We start from the raw sequence: 19670 nt of genomic DNA, 5'->3' as shown, positions 1-19670 counted from the left end.
TTTTTCAAAATATTGTAAACTGGAATAATGGGATTAAGCCTGGCCATTTCCAACAACAAGATTGTAAAATTTTATAAAAAAAAAAGTTCAAATATTTGTTTGGCAAATGTTTAATTGTCCTAGAAGTTCATTGTTTCCTGCCCCTTAATTGCTAATACTCGATTGGGTTCCAAATCATTGAAACCTGCGGGGGAGATCAATTTTTATAACCCAGCCATATGGCTACCTCCAACCATATGGTCTAGTCGAAATAACGGTTTTAGACCCTAGGTCTCTTCAGAACAAATCCGTTCCAGAAAATTTGGAGTCGATCTAGCGATGTTTGTGCGCCGGCCTGCCTGGCCTCTCGAAGGGAGTATCCGATTTGGTCCAAACTTGGAACATCGTAATATTATTATTAAACTTAAATCGAGTTCGGAGATAGGCAATATCGGTCCAGTCTTTCTGGTACCTCCCCACAAAAGGTTGAAATTTTCAAACCAAATATTTTACTGCACAGAAAGAAAAAGGATAATCCTATTTTGCTCCAACTTTGGAAATCCTAATATTTGCATGAGAGCTAGGCCACTTGCAAAAATTGACAACATCGGTCCACTTCATCAAGTACATCACCCACAAAGCTTCAATATCTTGATTAACCCACGATCGGGAGTGAAGATTGAATATATCAGTCCACTCTTTCTGCTGGTACCTCTCCAAATGTCGAAATATTCCAAAAATATTTTTTCCACAGAAAGAGAAACGATCGGTCTACTTCACCAAGTACCTCTCCCACAAAAGGTCGAAATTTAGAACACCCATGATGCTCATAAAACGCGAAATTAACATCCGATTCCATTTAGACTTCTCACATCTGAATATTTGTACCAACACATGATCTGTTGTAAAGACAGTAGAGATTGGACCATTCCTTCTGGTACCTCCCCCACAAAGGGTCAAAGTTTTGAATTGCCAAAACGTTAATAAAATCCAAAGTAAACATTGGGTTCTCTTGTATTTTACACATTCTATTATTTTTACCAACACAATATCTGTTGTGAAGAGGGGATATATCGGTTCACTCCTTCTGGTATTTCCCCCCACAGAGGTTTAACGTTTTGAATATCCATGAAGCTCATACAACGCGAAATTAACATCTCAATAATTCCATCAACATAAGATCTGTTACAAAGATGGTAGAGATCGGATCTTCTGGTATGTCCCCCACATAGGGTTCAAGATTTTGAAAAAAAGCGAAATAAGCATACGATTCTCTTCGGTCCGCTATATTTCCACATTTTCCAAAAGATTGCACATATCTCATATAGAGTATAGGAAGTAGGCGATATAGTCGAAATATGGCACGTTGTAATATTTATATCAGACTTAGGTCAGACACTACATGTCGTGTATTGGCCAACTGCTACGGAACCTCTCCGTAAAGGGTCAACAGTTAGAATAATCATAAGCCAAGGCTGGAGGTATACATCTGTTTTTCTTTAATTCGTTAAACATTCATTTCTATATTAGAAAGAGTACCATCTTTCAGACTCTATACAGAGTACTCGTGGTAGGTATTAAGTACTCTTTAGCACGAATTATCAAAAAATCAAGCTATAACCCCTTCGCTCCATATCCATTTCTACCTTCACCTAGGGAGTTTCGTTTCCTCCTCCCTCAAAAAATCTCCAACTGAATATTATTATTTTTTCCACCATTCCATTTTTTAATTGGTTGCAACTTAATTTCACATTTTCCAAAGAGTACCAATAATAAGTGGTTTAATAGTTGCCTAACTTGGCTCAATTTTCTTCTCTTGTTCTTAGCTTCTTCGCATATACGTCACAGACACACACACACACCCACGTTGGCCGTAAAACTTCCAAGGCGCTGTGTCAGCCGCCATCACATCAAAGACAACGTTTTGCTTTCTAATGACCATTTTCGAGGATGATGGCGAACTTGCCGACCAATGTCGGTTGTTCAACACTCACTTTCAGCTTCAGTTTAAGTGTTCCATTAAAACGATAGTTTTCGAGCAATGTGGAAATGAGACGGGAGATGGTTAAACTAAATAGCGTTTAAATTCTTTTTGATTTTGTTTGAGATTTATTTATTAATGGCCCCACAGAATGGGGAAGGAGAAAAGTTTATTTTCTTAGTGAGACTTTTTTTTATTATGGTCAAAAAGACAAAATTAAAATTTGCTGGATTTTCCTTCAAAGAAGCTAAAGAAGATTTTCATTTTATGAAGATTCGTTTAAAGGTAGCTGGGGGATAGCTGAAATCCGCAGTATATTCTTCTACTGAATATTCATTGAAATTTATTGCAATCTTTAAGGCAGCACACTATGGCCATAATTTGTTGCCATTACCAGCGGAAACTTTTATCTTTCCTTTCTGGGTTTTCAAGGATATCAAACAATTGCTGGTTATTTCGCAAGACAATGTATTAACTGCATTTCAGGCATAAAAGTGCCTCTTGTATTCGGTACCTCACTCACCTACTCACTCACCCACCCACTCATATGTAGTGTTTGTCAATGACATTGTCTTGTTGCTTTTGTTGTTAATTTTTTGTTTCTAAATGGGGAAAAACATAACAACAACTACCAACAACAACAAAAAAGAGAAATAGACACACAGCTTAGTGGCAGTTGTAGAAAAATATGAAGGACTTAAATGACAATTTCCTTCAAGGTCTTCCTTTGCCTGCAGCCACACACTTATACACACACCTAAGAACAGCTTGCTGCGGGGTTAGAGTGCCCACCGACATATGTATGATGTTGTGATGCACTTTGTTGCAACAAACAGACATGTATGCGTGACTGTGTGTGTGTATGTGAGTGTTTGTTCGTCTTTTTCTGTATTCCTTGTTCTTGTCTTCACACAGTGAGTAGATGTCATCATATCACTTGAGCCGTGTCATTACACAGCCACTTGATCGGTTTACTTGCAACACGAAGAACATGTGAACGATGCCAGTTAACGGCATTGGACGAAATGACAACGACACACACACGGGCATATGTATCTGTGTGAGTTTTGCGGATGACACAAATGGATGTGTTTTTACTGAGAGCTGCAAATTTGTCATTCGCTGTCCTCGTTTAGGATTTGTCCGACATTTTACTTTGGAAGAGCGTTTGATGCTTGAATTTTTCATAGTTTTTGTGCATCTAAGTTGACAGTTCTTGGTTATGTCCGGTTTTAGAATTTTGTAATACCCACAATAAAGTCAGTTAGTCATTAAATGCAGGGCACAAATTTCCTAATTTTCACTCAGGTATAATCCGATTTTGCTCCAATATTGCAAATCCTAATATTTGCATCAGTGCTAGGTCAGGTGCGAATATGGACATATGGACAATATCGGTTAACTCCATCCAGTACGTCCCCCACAAAGGCTCAAAATTGTGAATAATTACAACTCTTATAAAATGTGATGTAAGAGTTGAATTGTCTTCAAAGTACACACACCACAATATTTTTATTAACCCAAGGTCTGGTGTAAAGATGGAATAGATCGGTTCACTCCTTCTGGTATCTCCCCCACAAAAGGGTCAACATTTTCAATATCCATCAAGATCATAAAACACGAAAATAGGATCCAATTCCATTCAGACTTGGCACATCTCAATATTTCAATTAACACAAAATATGTTATAAAGATAGTAGAGATCGGAGCATTCCTTCTTGTATCTATTCCACAAAGAGTCAAAGTTTTTGATAACCAAATCGATTATAAAATCCAAAATAAGCATCCGGTTGCCTTTATATTTCACATAACCCATTATTTCTACTTACACAAGATCTGCTCATGAAATGCGAAATAAGCATCCAACTATTTTCAAATTTCACACATCCCGACGCTTGAGTTTTGGTGGCCAACCGAAGGTGCACATTTTCAGCTGACCTCTTTGGCAAGTATACACGATCATTTTTGTTTGTTTACAAATTGCTGGACAATGAATGTTTTTTTCATCGGGAAGAACCAAATTCAACAATTCACCACTTTCGGCCAAGCGAAGTAACTCTTTAGCTCTTATGAGTCTATTTTCTTTTTGTGGCGGTGGGAGTTCTTGCACTTTTTTGTAATTTCAATGGCTCTACCCTGAGCTCATTTTTTCAATATTTGCCGAATGGAATATTCCGATATGTTCAGCTCACGAGCCATTTTTTCGGCCACTGCGACGCGGGTTTCGATCAAGTCGCTTCTATACTTTTCGAACCATTTCTGCTGATGTTGCTGTTTATCTCCATCCACTTCCTTGATGTCGGGCTACGCAACCAGTATCACGGTAACGAGCGATGTTACGAGACACAAAAGATTTATTCACATTTAAATGCTGGAGTGCTCTAAAGATAGCCACTTGTGGGTTTCCAGCCAAATATAAAGAAATCACACTATCACGCATGAATTCCATCACGAATAACTTTTATTCTGGAAAACTCTCACCAAAATGCTTTTGTACGCTTGAAAACAATATAATGAACTTTCACTGAAATAACTTTAACAGCTGTCGGACGAGTGGCTTAAAAATGGCAGCAGTCTGAAGTTGGTTGCGGTTTTTTCATCTCAGCCTGTATGTCAGCTACGAATTGAACAATGTTGGCCAACAGCTTCGGAATCTCCCCCATAAAGGATCAACAGTGTGTGTACTCATAACTCAAGCCTGGGGGATATATCTGTCGGCAAAACCGACTAATACTTATTAACTTGTTTCATATTTCGAACCCTACTAGAATTGTTTTCCAAAGTTGTGTCTTGTAAAAGTTTCCAGTAAAATTGGCACTAATACGATATATCCACTTATTTATTTTCCTATTGCTTCACCCACATTTTCGCCCACAGTTCTTTTCAACAGTTTTCTATAACTTAATTAAGCATTTTTAAATTTCTTAGAAAAAAACTTTTCAAACTAGTTTTAATAATGGAATTAATTTTCGAATTTAAAAAGACCTTTTATAAGAAACTATTTTGTATTCTCATTTAAATGACTTCCTTTTCAAAGAATTCAACTTTACGCCTTTTGTCTGCTATGTGTGATAGTGTGTCTCTCTGTGTGTGTGTGGTTTGTGGTAATCGTATTGAGTTTCTTTAACAAATAAAACAACAGAAATATGAATAAACTTTAAAATTTGAAATGAAAACCACAAACACTTTGTGGTTGAAGCCAGAATACAAAACAAAAAACCCAACAGCAAAGCTGAAAAAAGAGATTGCCAGCACTTCTACTAATCCATATTCTTGATGGTTTTTCATGTGAAAGAGGAAGAACAAAAAAAAAAACGTTCTGTTAGATTAAAATAACAGCTGGTAAAGTTTAATCTTCTCCCTTTTCTGGTGGGTAGAACCAGAAAAACAAATGCTAAAAAGAAAAAAAAAAAAAGATAACTTTGCAAAGTATTTGATGTCAAAGGATTTGACATTTTTGAAACTTATTCTGAGCTGTGCGTGTCATTGAAAGGGTTCACACGTTCCGACAGAGAAAGGGCGATCAATGATAAACGCCTCATCAGTATCAAATATGCAAATGTGAAAATGCGAATTAGGAGGGTGTGACTGTTAATCTTTGTTTGTTTGTTTCAGAAAACCAATTGAAATTGCCAGGAAGATTACTCAACAAATAAAACTTAAGTTTGACCCAGAGAAAGAGAGTATGCGGTCGTATACATAATCTATCTCAATTAGTATAATGTATACGCCATACAAACAATTTCCATAATGTTTATTCATCATAGTTAGCATTGCAAATAATAATGCGTATAATTATTACTATTTGTTATTAAGTCAGAGATTTAATGAAATTAAAATTATAACAAATTACCCGAAATAGAAGAAGTAATGAAAATTTTAGCAAATTTTCCACATTAACTTCATAACTTCATAAATTATCGCAAGGCACAAGGACAGAGGACATACAATGTTTGTTGTCAGCTCAACAACAACAACAATATTATCATAATTTTTCCAATTACAAAAGCAATTTTCTTCCTTGTTAAAATGTTTAAAGCTAATTCATAATAATGAAATAAAATTAAACTTAAACGCAAAGAAGAGAAACACAAAAGAACTAGGAAAATTACAAATACGAAATGTTTTTTCCAAACATTCCAAAGGGAGAATAAGGAAATCTCCAAACGATCCAAGTTATATTTTATTTTCTGCATTCCAAAGTTCGTGTAATATAGTTCAAGTGAGTTTCTATTGCAAAATATATATTATTTTCTAAGCTATTTAACTTGTTTTACTATCCGCTTTCATCTCAATTTGTTTAAAGGAACCAAATGGAAAGCAAAACAAAACTATTAAAAAAGTTTTGATGCCAACAAATAATCGTGAATCATGGGTATTTTTATTTTTTAGAGGAGAATTGAGTATTCTTGTCAGTCAACGTAAATCTTGGGAACAGAAAAGTAAAAAAATAATGGATTCGGATGTGGCAAAGGATACGGATTAAAACATGAAATTTTCTCATTATTTTGGAAATTATTATCGCAATTGGTCTTGAGGCCGAATTCTTTTCTGGAATGGCTCAAATTTTAATAGTCTTTTTGAAAACACCCCTGGCCTCTTAAGCTTCTCTAAACGAATATTAATTTATGTACACTAAAAAGTGGGGTGATGAATAAAAAGAAATACATAACATGAGAGCCTTCTTTCCCAATTTCCCAAGGACCAAATTCATTCATAGGTATGTATAACTAAGAAAAGCTTACTGAGAAGCTAAAATATGACAGAAAAAGTCAGTCCTATCTTCAACTTGGGGCTTTCTCAGATGGAAAGTAATATTTTTTACCGATTTTTTTAAATATAGGAATTTTTAAATTAGCACAAAAAACGGTACTTATTTGATGATCTCTAAATCTACTCAAAAGGGTTCCGAAGGGCTAGAATTTACATAAACAAATTTGAAAGTATTGTTCGGTTTGCCTCAGCATAGGGTTTGACTTTTATATCATTTCAACCCTTTGTGGGAGAGGAGGGGATGGCGATGTGCACGTCTTAATCCAATCGAATACTTTTTTTTGCTTTATTGAGATTTATAATTTTTATGAGTTATGTACCAGAAGTGTAAGCCAATATGGTCCATCTTTGTCCTATATGTAGAGTTAACGGAATTATTTAAAAAAAAAATCCGAAGAAGAACATCAGTGATTCATATCACATGTTTATACCCTATACCACAATCCATTTGTTTGTAACATGCAGAAAGAATCGAAATAGACCCATAGTTCCTTCCATTTATGGCTGTAAAGTATAGGTCGCATTTATTTGCAGATTGGGATGAAATTTTCTATAACTCATTTGTCTAGCTCAAGGACGAACCCCATTGAATTTAGTGATAATCGGATAAGATTTGGATATAGCTCTCATATACAGTGCCGTTCGATTTCAATTTTTTTGTGCGCAATATGTTGTATCGAGATCGGCTCAAATTGAGATATAATAGCTCCCATATATATCTTTATCCGATTTCAGCACGTACGACCGTATTCAGCCTAGAAGTTAGTAAAATGTAAAAATTGGTAAAAATCGGTTAAGATATGGCTATAGCTCATATATATATGTTTCATCCGATTTGGTGTATAAATCCCTAACTTTTGGTACCAGACATCAGATACAGCTCTTAAATAACTCTGCCAAATTTCATCGAGATAGATTCAGATTTGAATATCTTTCTGGAAGTCATAACATGCACTCATTAGAAATGTTATTTGATACAAGAGGTACAAATGGCTCCTTCAAATTTGGTGAGAATCGATTCGGAGTTGGATATAATACCTCCCATAGTTGGTATGATCTTCTTCACGTAAATTCCTAATGTATTCCCATCTATTTGTTAAGGGTAGTTCTAATAAATATGCATAGCTGTATAGGATATCATATAGTGGCCCCGCATAACACTTGACCCTTTTTTCTTGTTTAAGAAATATGTTTGTTCATAACTTCGATAGTTTGTGGGAAGTTACCAGAAGGAGTGTGCCAAAATTGTCCAACTGTTGAAAATCTGAAAATGGGCGTACCATAAGATATTTGATTCTTATATATTTTTGTTTAATTTTTAACATTTTTAAGGGTATCAGAAGAGGAAGGAATAAGTCGATATTACCCATCTTCAAAGCTTGATCCAGGTTTGACCAAAATATTAGGAGGTGCTAATTTTGGACCGAATGGGAATTCCCTTCGAGGGCTATTGTGCGCTGAATGAAGCCCCAAAGACATTTTTAAAGAAAATAATCCTCCTACAAAAATCTACAATATCTGGGTATGTATTGTAAAACAAATTACGAGTATATAGAGGATGTGAACCTTAACTGAAAAAAAAGATTCAATATAGGTCCAGTATTTGGTTTAGAACCAAAAAAGTGGCACCTCCGGATTATTCGAAAGACTCAGCTCCGATTTCCAAACGAAAAGTTTTATGAGTTTTGCCTTGTTAAGGCGAAGGTCATATGTTTTTTATGATTTATGTGTTTGTTTTCTCTTTCGAGACGAGCTTAATGATCTGAAATTTGCAGTGAAAAGGAAAGCCAGATAGACACTATCACACACTCACCACTATGCGACGCGTTTCGCCGTTGGTTAAGCGGCTCATCAGGCATATTTGGTGTGGATGATGGCTTACAAGGGCCGTTCTCTGGAAAGTAGTATATATTTCGAACTTATTGCAAATTAGCATATGCGAATTATACACTAGAAACTCTCCAGGTTCGACTCAAGTTCTATTGGCAGATCTTTTTCACAGCAAAGTTTTGTTTTTGTAGTGATGGATTTTTTGCCCACAACAACTACATTGCTTCCAATGCATACACTTGTTTTAGTGCTGCTTTAGGAAGACGGGTTAATGGCTCTGAACGTAGAGACGGCAACTTCTAGTTGGCTGCACACCGAGGTCCGCGGTTCAAATCCCACAGCCAGGCTTTAGTTTTATATTCTTCCAAGTTGCTACACAACTCACTATGTAGAGCCATAGATCGGTTTTAGTTGTTTTTAAACTACATTTCAAAAACGAAAATGTCGAACATATTTTATTTTGAAAATAAAAAGTTTAAATACACCCCTACAAAGCAGCTATCTTTTTAATTTTTGGCATACTGCTCTTTCGTCACATCTACTATCCCAAATTCCCAAAATTTTGAAGTTCCGTCTAATGGGAATTAAACAATATAGCTTTATAAAAAAATCTAATTTTCAAATTAAATCTGATTTGGTTCGAAATTATGGCCGAAATCTTAAAATATCGAATCCGGAGGTAGCTTCACAAGAGGTTAATATCATAAAGTGAGGCAACATTGAATATTTTTTGAGAGAAGTTACAGTTACCAATAACATCCCGAAACGTCAAATTGAAGCTGATGTTGTTGTTTTTAAAGTACATTTCAAAACCAAAAATGCTGAACATATAGTATTTTGAAATACAAAAGTTACAATAAATCCCTACAAAGTAGCTACATTTTTTAAATTTTGTCATACCGCTCTTGTACAATTTCAGTTTTTTTAAGTCAAAATTTTTATCTATAATTTCAGTTTTTTCTATCAATTTTAGACTCAAACTATATTATATCGGATTTTTTACCCTTCGGAACAATCATAAAATTATTTTAAAGGAAACTCTAGATGGCATCGAATTCTTCTTATATTTCCTGAGTTTATTATTCGAATATCCCCATAATTTAATATAATAATTCTACTATTGGATAATTGATTTCCCCTCTGCAAACTTAGCGTGACCGAATTACGGATAAGCCATGACGAAAACGGTTCTATTTTTGTCTTTTCTCTATTCTAATGTCCAAAACAATATACATAAAATGTAAAAAAGCAAACGAAAAAAAAAACATTGCTGTAAACAAACAACCGAACAAAATTGTCAACATTTGTTTTATTGTTATTAGTTGGAACCAATTGCTTTCGTCAACAACCAAGAATAGCAGCAACAACAAGCTCATCAATTCTGACACCCAACCTCTACAGACTGTAGGTTTCGTCCGTATGTAAATTTTGTTTTGCTTTCTTTGAATCTAAGATAGCAAAATTTTATTAGAAATTATAGTGACCTTTTCTCTTTCCCTTTTCTTGCTGTTCGTTATCTTAAATTGATTTTGTTGCTGGGGTGGTCTTTAACGGAAAGTGACAATAAAAAATGTTGTTGGTCATTTACGGTGATTTTGTTTTCATGTTTTTCCACTGGGAAACATTTTAAGCGTGTGACATTTTTTTTGCATTTTCTTAAACTACTCCCACGTGGCCGTAACACTCCTCTCCCTTTTTTGGTGTGCATAAATATGAATAATTTGTAATTTTCCCCCATATTATATTTTCAGCCAAAAACATACCTTCCGGTAATTCGTTAAGCTGATTGTTGTCTATCCAACCACTCACCTATCCACTTAAACCCTGCGTGAGGAGCAGGGGGGCTCAGGCATAAATAATATTGATGATGGCAATACAATTACCCGGGGCTAAAAAAACGCGAAGCCAAAAACTTCATTAACCTAATGACACGCTCTTAGATGACATTTTTGTTGTCATTGTTTTTTGGCGTTTCCATCGAAAGTTCTTTGGAAAGAATTAATTAATCGTCTAACACCTCAGTGTGGCTTAAGGCCTTGTTTAAAATGAAACTCAAATGCCTGAAGTATCCTTGACAAATTATTGCGAAACAAAATCGTCCTTGGGGTTTCAATAAGCTCAATGGAGAACACTTTTAATAAATAATAACAAGTTGTGGTTATTTTGGTTTCGGATAAAGTTTTAAGAAATCCAAATTGTTTGGGGGAGAGGAATCTGGTTTATGAGAGAGGGTTGTGTTGTCAAACGTATTTATTATCTTATGCATGGAAATACTTATTTTAAGTTAAGTTTAACAAAGCGGGCAAGGTTAGACTGGAATTTGTTAGTTTTTTTGCCCCTCCTCCACTGGATCCTCAATATGTGTTTTATAGAATGCTATTTATCAAGATAAAAGTGTCATTGAAGAATTATTGACATTGTTATCTTTATAAGCCTAATAACATTTATTTAAGAATAAGAACCATAACTTTGAGAAATGACAAGGACAAAAACTATTTTTTATGCAGACCTTTTATTGCAATGAACTATTGCGTATACGTTATGATGGAATGTATACGCTATACATACAGAGTTCAAATGTACAGACAAAGCGCAGTACAAAAATAGCGAAGATATTCGGTATTCCAAAAAGGGAAATTATAAACTAACAAAAATTAAAAATGTTTATCGATCTATCTGCAATATTTTGAATATACAGGGTGAGATGAAAAAACTGCAACCAACTTCAGACTGCTGTCATTTCTAAGCCACTCGTCCGACAGCTGTTAATATTATTCCAATGACAGCTCATTATATTGTTTACAAGCGTACAAAAGCATTTTGGTGAGAATTTTCCAGAAAAAAAGTTATTCGTGATGGAATTCAAGCGTGATAGTTTGACTTCTTTATATTTGGCTGGAAAACCACAAGTGGCTATCGTTAGAGCACTCCAGCATTTAAATGTGAATAAATCTTTTGTGTCTCGTACCATCGCTCGTTACCGTGATCCTGGTAGCGTAGCTCGACGTCAAGGAAGTAAAGAAACGACTTGATTGAAACCCGCGTCACAGTGGCCGAAAAAATGGCTCGTGAACTGAACATTTCGCAATATTCCATCCGGCCAATATTGAAAAAATGAACTCGGGGTAAAGCCATTGAAATTCCAAAAAGTGCAATAACTTACACCGCCAGCACACAATGACCACCAAAACCTCCGGATATCAATCCGTTGGACTATTGTGTCTGTAGTATTTTGGAAAGCAAGGTCGGCACTAAAAATACCAATGTCTCGATCACCTCAAGCAAGCGCTTGCCCGGAAATGACACAAGATACCGAAGAGCAACATTTGGGCATCGTGTGACGCTTTCATTGGCCATTTGAAGGCCATAATTCGTGCAAAAGGTGACAAATTCGAACAAATATAAACTTATTCTAAAATTTGATGTTATTTCCGAAATTTTTTGCTTTCATTCAATAAAAAATGGAGGTAAATTCTACCATCTATCAATTTCTACTAAATTTGACGGAGGCATATGTGTCTGAACCGATATTCTCCATAATTCATCAAAATAAACTTGAAATCGGGTACAGATATATATGGGAGCTATATCCAAAATCTGAAGCGATCTCGATAAAATTTGCAAAGGCATTTCTGAGCTGTATTTGATATATTTCCCCGAATATCGTTGTTATCGAAGTGCATATTACGGCTAACAAATGGGAATGAATAATATACATATATGGGAGCTATAGCTAAATCTGAACCGACTTCGATCAAATTTGGCATACTTATTTCCAGGCTTTATTTGGTGGTATATGCAAAATTCTATACTATTTGGGCTGATATTACTCGTTTGGTGCACAATAAATGGCAGATCGGACGAAGATATATATGGGAGCCAATTTCAGTAGGGTTGGTTCTTGGGTCAATGAAATAACTTGCGCAAAATTTCATCATTATCGGATAATAAATGCGACCTGTACTTTGTTTACAAAAATACATCGACAGGCGGACGGGCAGACGGATGTCCGTCCATAAATCGAATCAGAATGTGATTCTATGCAGAAAATCAAAAGGAAATATGGGTCTGTCTAGTTTCCTTTTACCTCTTACAAATGCAAAAAGATATAATACCCTGACCACCTTGTGGTGTAGGGTATAACAGGATAGACATAAATTGAAATGTCACGAGTCCGTCTAATACACGTAACAGATTTCGTCGAAAAATAAGATTCAACTTTTAAAAATTGGCAATGAAACACAAAATAATATAATTTTTCGCACAAATATTGTGATATATTTTTCACGTCAAAATTTATTCAAAATCTAGGCTTTTTCTACGTCAATATTTACAGACATCTGCAGTTATAGGTAAGGATCACAATACCTATAACTATAGATGTCTGTTTCAATTAGAATCCGGAGTACAGGCAACATTTTGTGACGATCCGTATATAATTGTGGCGTGAAGTTTATTACAATTTATATGGAACAGACGGACGGATCGAACAATTGGTCTACTAAATTGTGGATCTAGGAACGAAATTTCGAAACTTACAATGCAGCAAAAACTTCCATTACCAAATAATGGGTTTCCGAATCAATTATTAGTAATTGTAAATACCTACCATACTATTTTACCACAATCCTCCTTTTTTACTTTCTCCTCTGCTGGTATTGGGCCTGAGATCTCATGATTTGTAGTTAAACACACACTGCGCAACGGTTGCGAACACTAAGGGTTATTTCACCAAATTCAAAGGTATTTTCTTGAATTTTTTTTCGTTTGCCAGCGCCGAATCTAGAACTTCCAATCTTCGATTTTGTAGTCGGATGAGAACACCCAGTGCTTTTTTTGTCTTTAGGAATAACTCATTATTCTCATGCCGCTGTTTACCCTACATTTTAATAATCAAGCTCCCAAGTTTTTGCTGGGTATTGCGACCCATTACCATCAGTCGTTCTCTTAGAAGAAATATCCTCAACATTGCCTAACATTTTTAAGGATATTACCATCCTTTAAATTAGAACACAACAAAAAACGGTGACCCCTAACTTAATTTGAATTTTCTTTTTCCCCCTTTGTTTTATAATTCATTCCACCTTTCATTGCATTATCACCTTAATTTCCATGCCGAGAGACAAAAAAAGCAAGCAACCCAATTTACATACGCTCTCTGGCTGTGATCTATGCGATTAAATGCAAAAGTGCTTAAATAATAATTTACCTCATCATCGTAATTATCCTGTTCGGGCATGTCGTCTGTGTATTATTTGCTAGAGACGCGGGTAGAGACTGGCAGATTGTCTGCTCGAGAGAGAATTCAAATTCGAATTGCTGCAACGTAGTGCCAAACAGCAGGCAGTCAGACAAGACAGACTTTTTGCATATGTTGTTGCTGGGGGGTGATGGAGATCCTTAAATTCTTTGCAGGTTTATTCGTTTCTTTTTCTTCGTGGATTCTGTTTTTTGTGCCGTTGCTTTTTTCTAATTGAAGTGAATTTTGCACACAGACAAATGCACCCACATGTGAAAGGTTGTTGTATATTTTTTTACTGTTTTATGCGAGTGCGGGACCTTGTCCTTGCAACCTTTGTTCAGTGTTAAGTATCAGGCTCGTTTTACAAGTCAAATTGATGTTGTTGTTGTTAGTGCTGTTGCTGTTCTCTGTTGGGGTTGGAATGTTGTATTCAACCACTTGAAGAAAATTTGTTACAACCAACAGCTGCTGTTGTCTACATATCCGAACTTTTATGCAGCAAATGATGATGACGACGATGGGGTTGTTGCTGCATTAGGGTTAATAGCGTATGTTGGCATCATTATAAAAAATGTTCGTTACTGTTGTTGTAGTCTTTGTTGCTGCTACTGTTTATTCTAGAAAAGTAAGCTTTGCAGTAGTTAAAAAATATTCTCTACTCTTCCATTCATACCCTTTGAAGGAAGTGCATCCTTGTAGTGTGTATTACAGGCAGACAGATGTGATGTTGGTTGTTGTGAGTGTACTTAAACAAGTGGCGGCCTGCTAAGATCTTACTCAGACAAGTACACACACACATACACACTTACATGGGTGCTGGCAGACGTCGTTGGTTGTAAATTTGCGTTTTTGGCAAGGCCTTGACTTGATTTTAGAAAATTATTGTGGGGAGAGTGTTTTCTCGTTGTTTTTTTTTTTTATTTCCAAGCAGCCAGGTGCGTGTTTTTGCTCGAAGTTGTGGCTTGAGTTGCAAGCAATTAACACAGTTTGTTTTTTTTTCACTCACAGCCTTTTTAAGTTTGTGGAAAATTGTCCTTTCTCATTCAATTGGCAAACACAACTTTAAGCTTTTTTTGGGTTTTCCGTTTTTTTTTTTCGTTGCTCAATGTCTCTGTCTCAGTTGTTGAGCAGCCAAGACTGTGGCGCTGTCATTGCAAATAAAAATGTTGTGGTTCGAGCGTAACGAGTCGTAACGTATTTGCTGTCTCTAATGATGCATTCATTTAGTTGAACTTGTTCTTTGCTCCAAGTTTTGTGATCCTTTTACGCTCATTATGGCTGTTTTTCCGACTAGAAGTAGAAGAGGGGAGGGAACAAAGAGAATAAGAAGATTCATTAATATTTTTCTGTTGTCTGGCAAAATTTGGGGCAATTTGTGTGGGTTGGTGTGTCTGGGATGTGGGTGGTGGAGGTGGTGTTGCGGTATTAGTGGGGGGTCAAGCAAACAACTTGACCATCTTTGCTTTCCAATTGTAACCGTCTTTTGGTGGAGCTGTACTATCCAATTGTGTTAGTAATCTTTTGTGTGGTGTTTGTTTGGCTGCAAGCTTGGTTGGAATTTTTTGGCAATGGCCAGTGTAGTGTTACATACATATGTACATTTGTGTGTAAATCATCTATTTTTAGTAAGACCAAATGTTGTGTTGTTAGTTGGAATTGTGTTAATGTTTCCTTGGCCATGGTGAGAACATTGTTTTTTGGTGTTTGCCGTTGTTTTTTTTTTGTTTGTTTCTTTGTTAGGCTTTGCGTGTGTGTAATTAGTTTTGCTTTTTTGCTTGATGGGTTTTTTTTCTTTTGTTTTATTACTGTTTGTGTTTCAGATGCATTTGTATGAGTGTGTGTTTTTGTGCCGTGTTTTGCTATTCTGTTTTTTGTTAGTTTTTTTTTGGTTTGTTTCATTTTAGTCAGATGTGTTGCTGCAACTATTCTTGTTCTTCTACAAGTGCGATATGTTTTTGTTTGTTTGCCACTTTGCTTCTCTCGCTCTATATACACGTGTCTGTCGGATTGTGTCTGTTTTGTGTTTATATCTTCACTTGTTCAATGTAATTAAGGTCAAGAAGTTTAAGGTTAAATATTTACATTGCTATTTACATCATTTCACTTTGTATAGTACTTTACTCATTTATTTTTTGTACATTTATACACATGCAATTTCGGACATATTTTCACAGATATTAAAATGTACATTTATTTTAAACAGCAATAAACTAAATAAATAAAACATTTGAGTAATTTTACGACAAATATACTGCAAGGTTAAAATAACTATGTTAGATTGAAAAGGGGAAAATAGTTAATACTTGGAGGGGTCATTTTACAATGGGGTGTTTTACATTAGTAATGCATAATTGGGGAAAATGCAGTTAAATAAATAGGACTTCTCAAAAATATACAATTTTATTAGTATGTAAGGTAGATGAAGGGTGGATAATATACAATTTATTTTGGTACTAAATTTGAAAATATATTACGTTGGGCGCCAAAATGATTTTTCAATATAATTTAGAAATTTTTTACACTGCCCAAAAAAAAAGGAAATTTATAGAAACTGAAAATGATATATTTATATTAGAGATAAGCAAATGACATAGAAATAGATTTAGGGTGAAGGTAATTGGATAGTAATAAGTTTCTTTATTTATTTCATATTTTTTTATAATTTTGATTTCATTTGAAACCTAGAGTGACTCACAGCAAGTTCTCCAATTTTGCAATATTTTGTGTTTATATATTGTTCAGCCACATGGCTAGAGTGAAGCCAAAATGTGCATCATCAAAATAACGGTTTTAGACCCTAGATCTCTTTGGACCAGATTCGTTTCAGGACATTTGGAGTCGATCTAGCGATAACCGTCCTTCTGTCTGTCTGGAGCGCACGATAACTCTCCAAGGGAGTATCCGATTTGGCCCAAACTTGGAAATAGTAATATTATCATCAAACTTAGACCGAGTTCGGAGATGGGCAATATTGGTCCACACCTTCTGGTACCTCCCCCACAAAAGGTCAAAATTTTCATCGAAAATAATTAACCTCACAAAACAAGGAAGGATCATCCGATTTTGATCAAACTTTGCAAATCCTAATATTTGTATATATTCTAGGTTAGGTGCAAAAAGGGACAATATAGACCGAATCCTTCTAGTATCTCCCTCACAAAGAATAGACATTTTGAATAATCTCAACGCTTATAAAATGTGAAATAAGAGTAGAATTGACTTAAAATATCTAACAATTCAAGGTCCGGTAGGTCGGAGCATTCCTTCTGGTATCTCCCCCACAATGGGTCAAAATTTTGAATACTTATAGTATAAGTATAATCCGATTTTGCCTCAACTTTGCAAATTCTAATATTTTCATCAGTGCTAGGTCAGGTGCGCAAATGGATAATATTGTCCACTCCATTAAGTACCTCCCCCACAAAGTGTCAAAATGATGATTATAAAGTGTGATAAGAGTACGATTGTCTTCAAATTTCACACAATCCTATATTTTTATAAACCCAAGGTTTGGCGTTAAGTTGGAATATATCGGTCTAGTGGTCCTTCTGGTATCTCCCCCACAAAGGATCAACATTTTGCATATGTTACGCCTACAACGTAAAATTGACATCCCATTCCTTTCAGACTTGGCACATCTCAATATTTCTATCAACACAAGATCTGTTATAAAGATGTTAGATGTACCATTCCTTCTTGTACATCCCCAAAAGCATTGAAGTTTTTAATAATAAGCATCCAGTTCTCTTCATATTTCACACATTCCATTATTTCTACCAGCACAAGGTTTGCTGTGAAGATTGGACATAGCGGTGCACTCCTTCTGGTACCTCTCCCATAAAGGGTCAACATTTTAAATATCCTTAAAGCCCATAAAACTCGAAATTAACATGCAATTCCACTCAGACTTGGCACCTATCAATATTCTATCAACACAAGAGCTGTTGTAAATATGGTATAGATATATAGATCGAACAAATTCTTCTAGTATTTACTCCACATAGCGTTCAATATTTTGTAAAACAAAATACTCAAAGAAAACGAAATAAGCATCCAACTCTCTTCAAAATTTCACACATTCCAATATTTTTACTAACACAAGATCTATTGTGAAGATGATATATAGCTGCGAACCCCTTCTGGTACCACCTCACCCACAAAGGGTCACAATGTTCAAACAAGTCAGCGATTCTTTACAACTTGCTATATCTAAATATGTGTCTCAACTAGAAACCTGAGATGAATATGAAATTTATGATTTCGCATTAAATTGGATATAACTGTTCAATTTTCGATTGTAATTTAGCCCGTAGCAATATTTTTATTCGTATTAGATGAAGTATGAAAATGGAACACTTCGGTCGACTATATGTGGAACCTCACGCACATTTTTATACACTACAAATTATCACATACCTCAAATAAAGGGAAAGAAGAAGTTGGTATAGTCCAAACCTGGGACGTCGCTATATTTATTTTATATTTATTTAGGTCCGATACGATACAATAATGGATAATAACATTGGCTGAGGGTATACATCTTTCGACAAAACCGACTGATACTTTTTAACCTCTTTAGTCCCAATTTTGGAAATATATAACACTGGGCGCTAAAACGATTTTCGAAGACAATTTAGAGTTTTTTTGATTCTGCCAAATAATTTCAAGGAAATTTATAGAAATTGAAAATTTCTCATTTTCATTTTCTTACGTACTTCCTCCTCAAGGGGTTATACATCTCACTAATGCTAAAGCAAAGTCTTAATCCTCGTCCACCAAAGATTGTAGAAATATTTTGATTATTAAAATTAATGTGTCCATTTTTTGCCAGCGCAACACCAATGGTTTGGAAATTTTCTTTCAAAAAAATCATCAATCAACGTAGGTAACCCATTCAATTTTGGTTAGTTTCTCCCGATAAAATCCTTATTAAATGAAAATATTCTACAAATAAATTAAAATTGTATTTATTACAAAAACCTCTAATTATCAAATATCAATTATCAAAGGTCTCGCTTTGGAAATTTCTTATTAACAATTTAATCTAAAAAAATTCATGAGAATTCAATCAAAAAACGTGAATTTCTGTTACATTATGTAATAAATAATTGGATGCACTCAAGTAAGAAGAGATTGACAAACTGACATTTTTCTTGGGAGTTGAAAATATTTTATGATTTCTTTTCCCAGGTATTTTTTCGGTGGAATTTATGTAACAAATTGTCTGGCCATACTTTGACATTTTACGCCGAAAATATGTCGTTTTTTTGCTACTGAGAGTTACGATTTCAATTTTGTATATTGAAAACTCGTCATGGAAATTGTCACCAAAGGTGGAGGTTATGTTCCGTTTTTTTTTTTTGGCTTTTTTGTGTCACTTTTGTTGTCAAGTTTTTGTCATGAGAACGAAACGTTTTTTTGCAATTTTTTTCTTGCCAAAAAGATACAAGTATTTTTTTCTACTCTCCAATACCTTGAGCTGCTGCTGAGTAGCGGCATGATAGCATTCCAACATCGTTCCCAAACTCGTCGTTGTTGTTTATTATGTGACAGAGATATGCTGTCAAACTCAAGTTGTTGTTGTTGTGTTGGAACATTGGGTAAATAAATTTATAAGCGTTTAAATAAATTGTAACAATAAAGGATTCGCAAACCAACTGACTTTATGCGAGTTGTGTTTTGTTGTCGTGGCAAACAAAATACAACAGCAGCAACAACAACGTTTTGTTGGAACATACCAAAGCATCCATGAAATATTCAGCGGAAAAAGGAAACCGGATGAAAAGTCATTTCACAAAGCAACAACAAGAAACGACAACAACAAAAAAACCTGTTCGATAAACATTAAATATTTGTGAGAACATA

The 19670-nt window shown here is 35.1% G+C and overlaps 1 protein-coding gene across 2 annotated transcripts in view; it reads right to left on the bottom strand.

The window, feature by feature from the left end:
* LOC101889438 (venom dipeptidyl peptidase 4) overlaps positions 1–19670 on the bottom strand; it is a 106270-nt gene that overhangs the window by 23029 nt on the left and 63571 nt on the right. For both annotated transcript variants that reach the window (XM_059125138.1, XM_059125139.1), the window contains exon 2: positions 13773–15095. In XM_059125138.1, the coding sequence (XP_058981121.1) occupies positions 13773–13802 (30 nt within the window). In that variant the 5' untranslated portion in view covers positions 13803–15095. The remainder of the gene's footprint in view (positions 1–13772; positions 15096–19670) is intronic.

Source organism: Musca domestica, unplaced genomic scaffold (assembly GCF_030504385.1).
Source record: "Musca domestica strain aabys unplaced genomic scaffold, Musca_domestica.polishedcontigs.V.1.1 32, whole genome shotgun sequence".
In the NCBI taxonomy this organism is placed as follows: domain Eukaryota; kingdom Metazoa; phylum Arthropoda; class Insecta; order Diptera; family Muscidae; genus Musca; species Musca domestica.
Note: the sequence above shows the minus strand (reverse complement) of the source record. Positions and strands in the feature narration are given on the sequence as shown.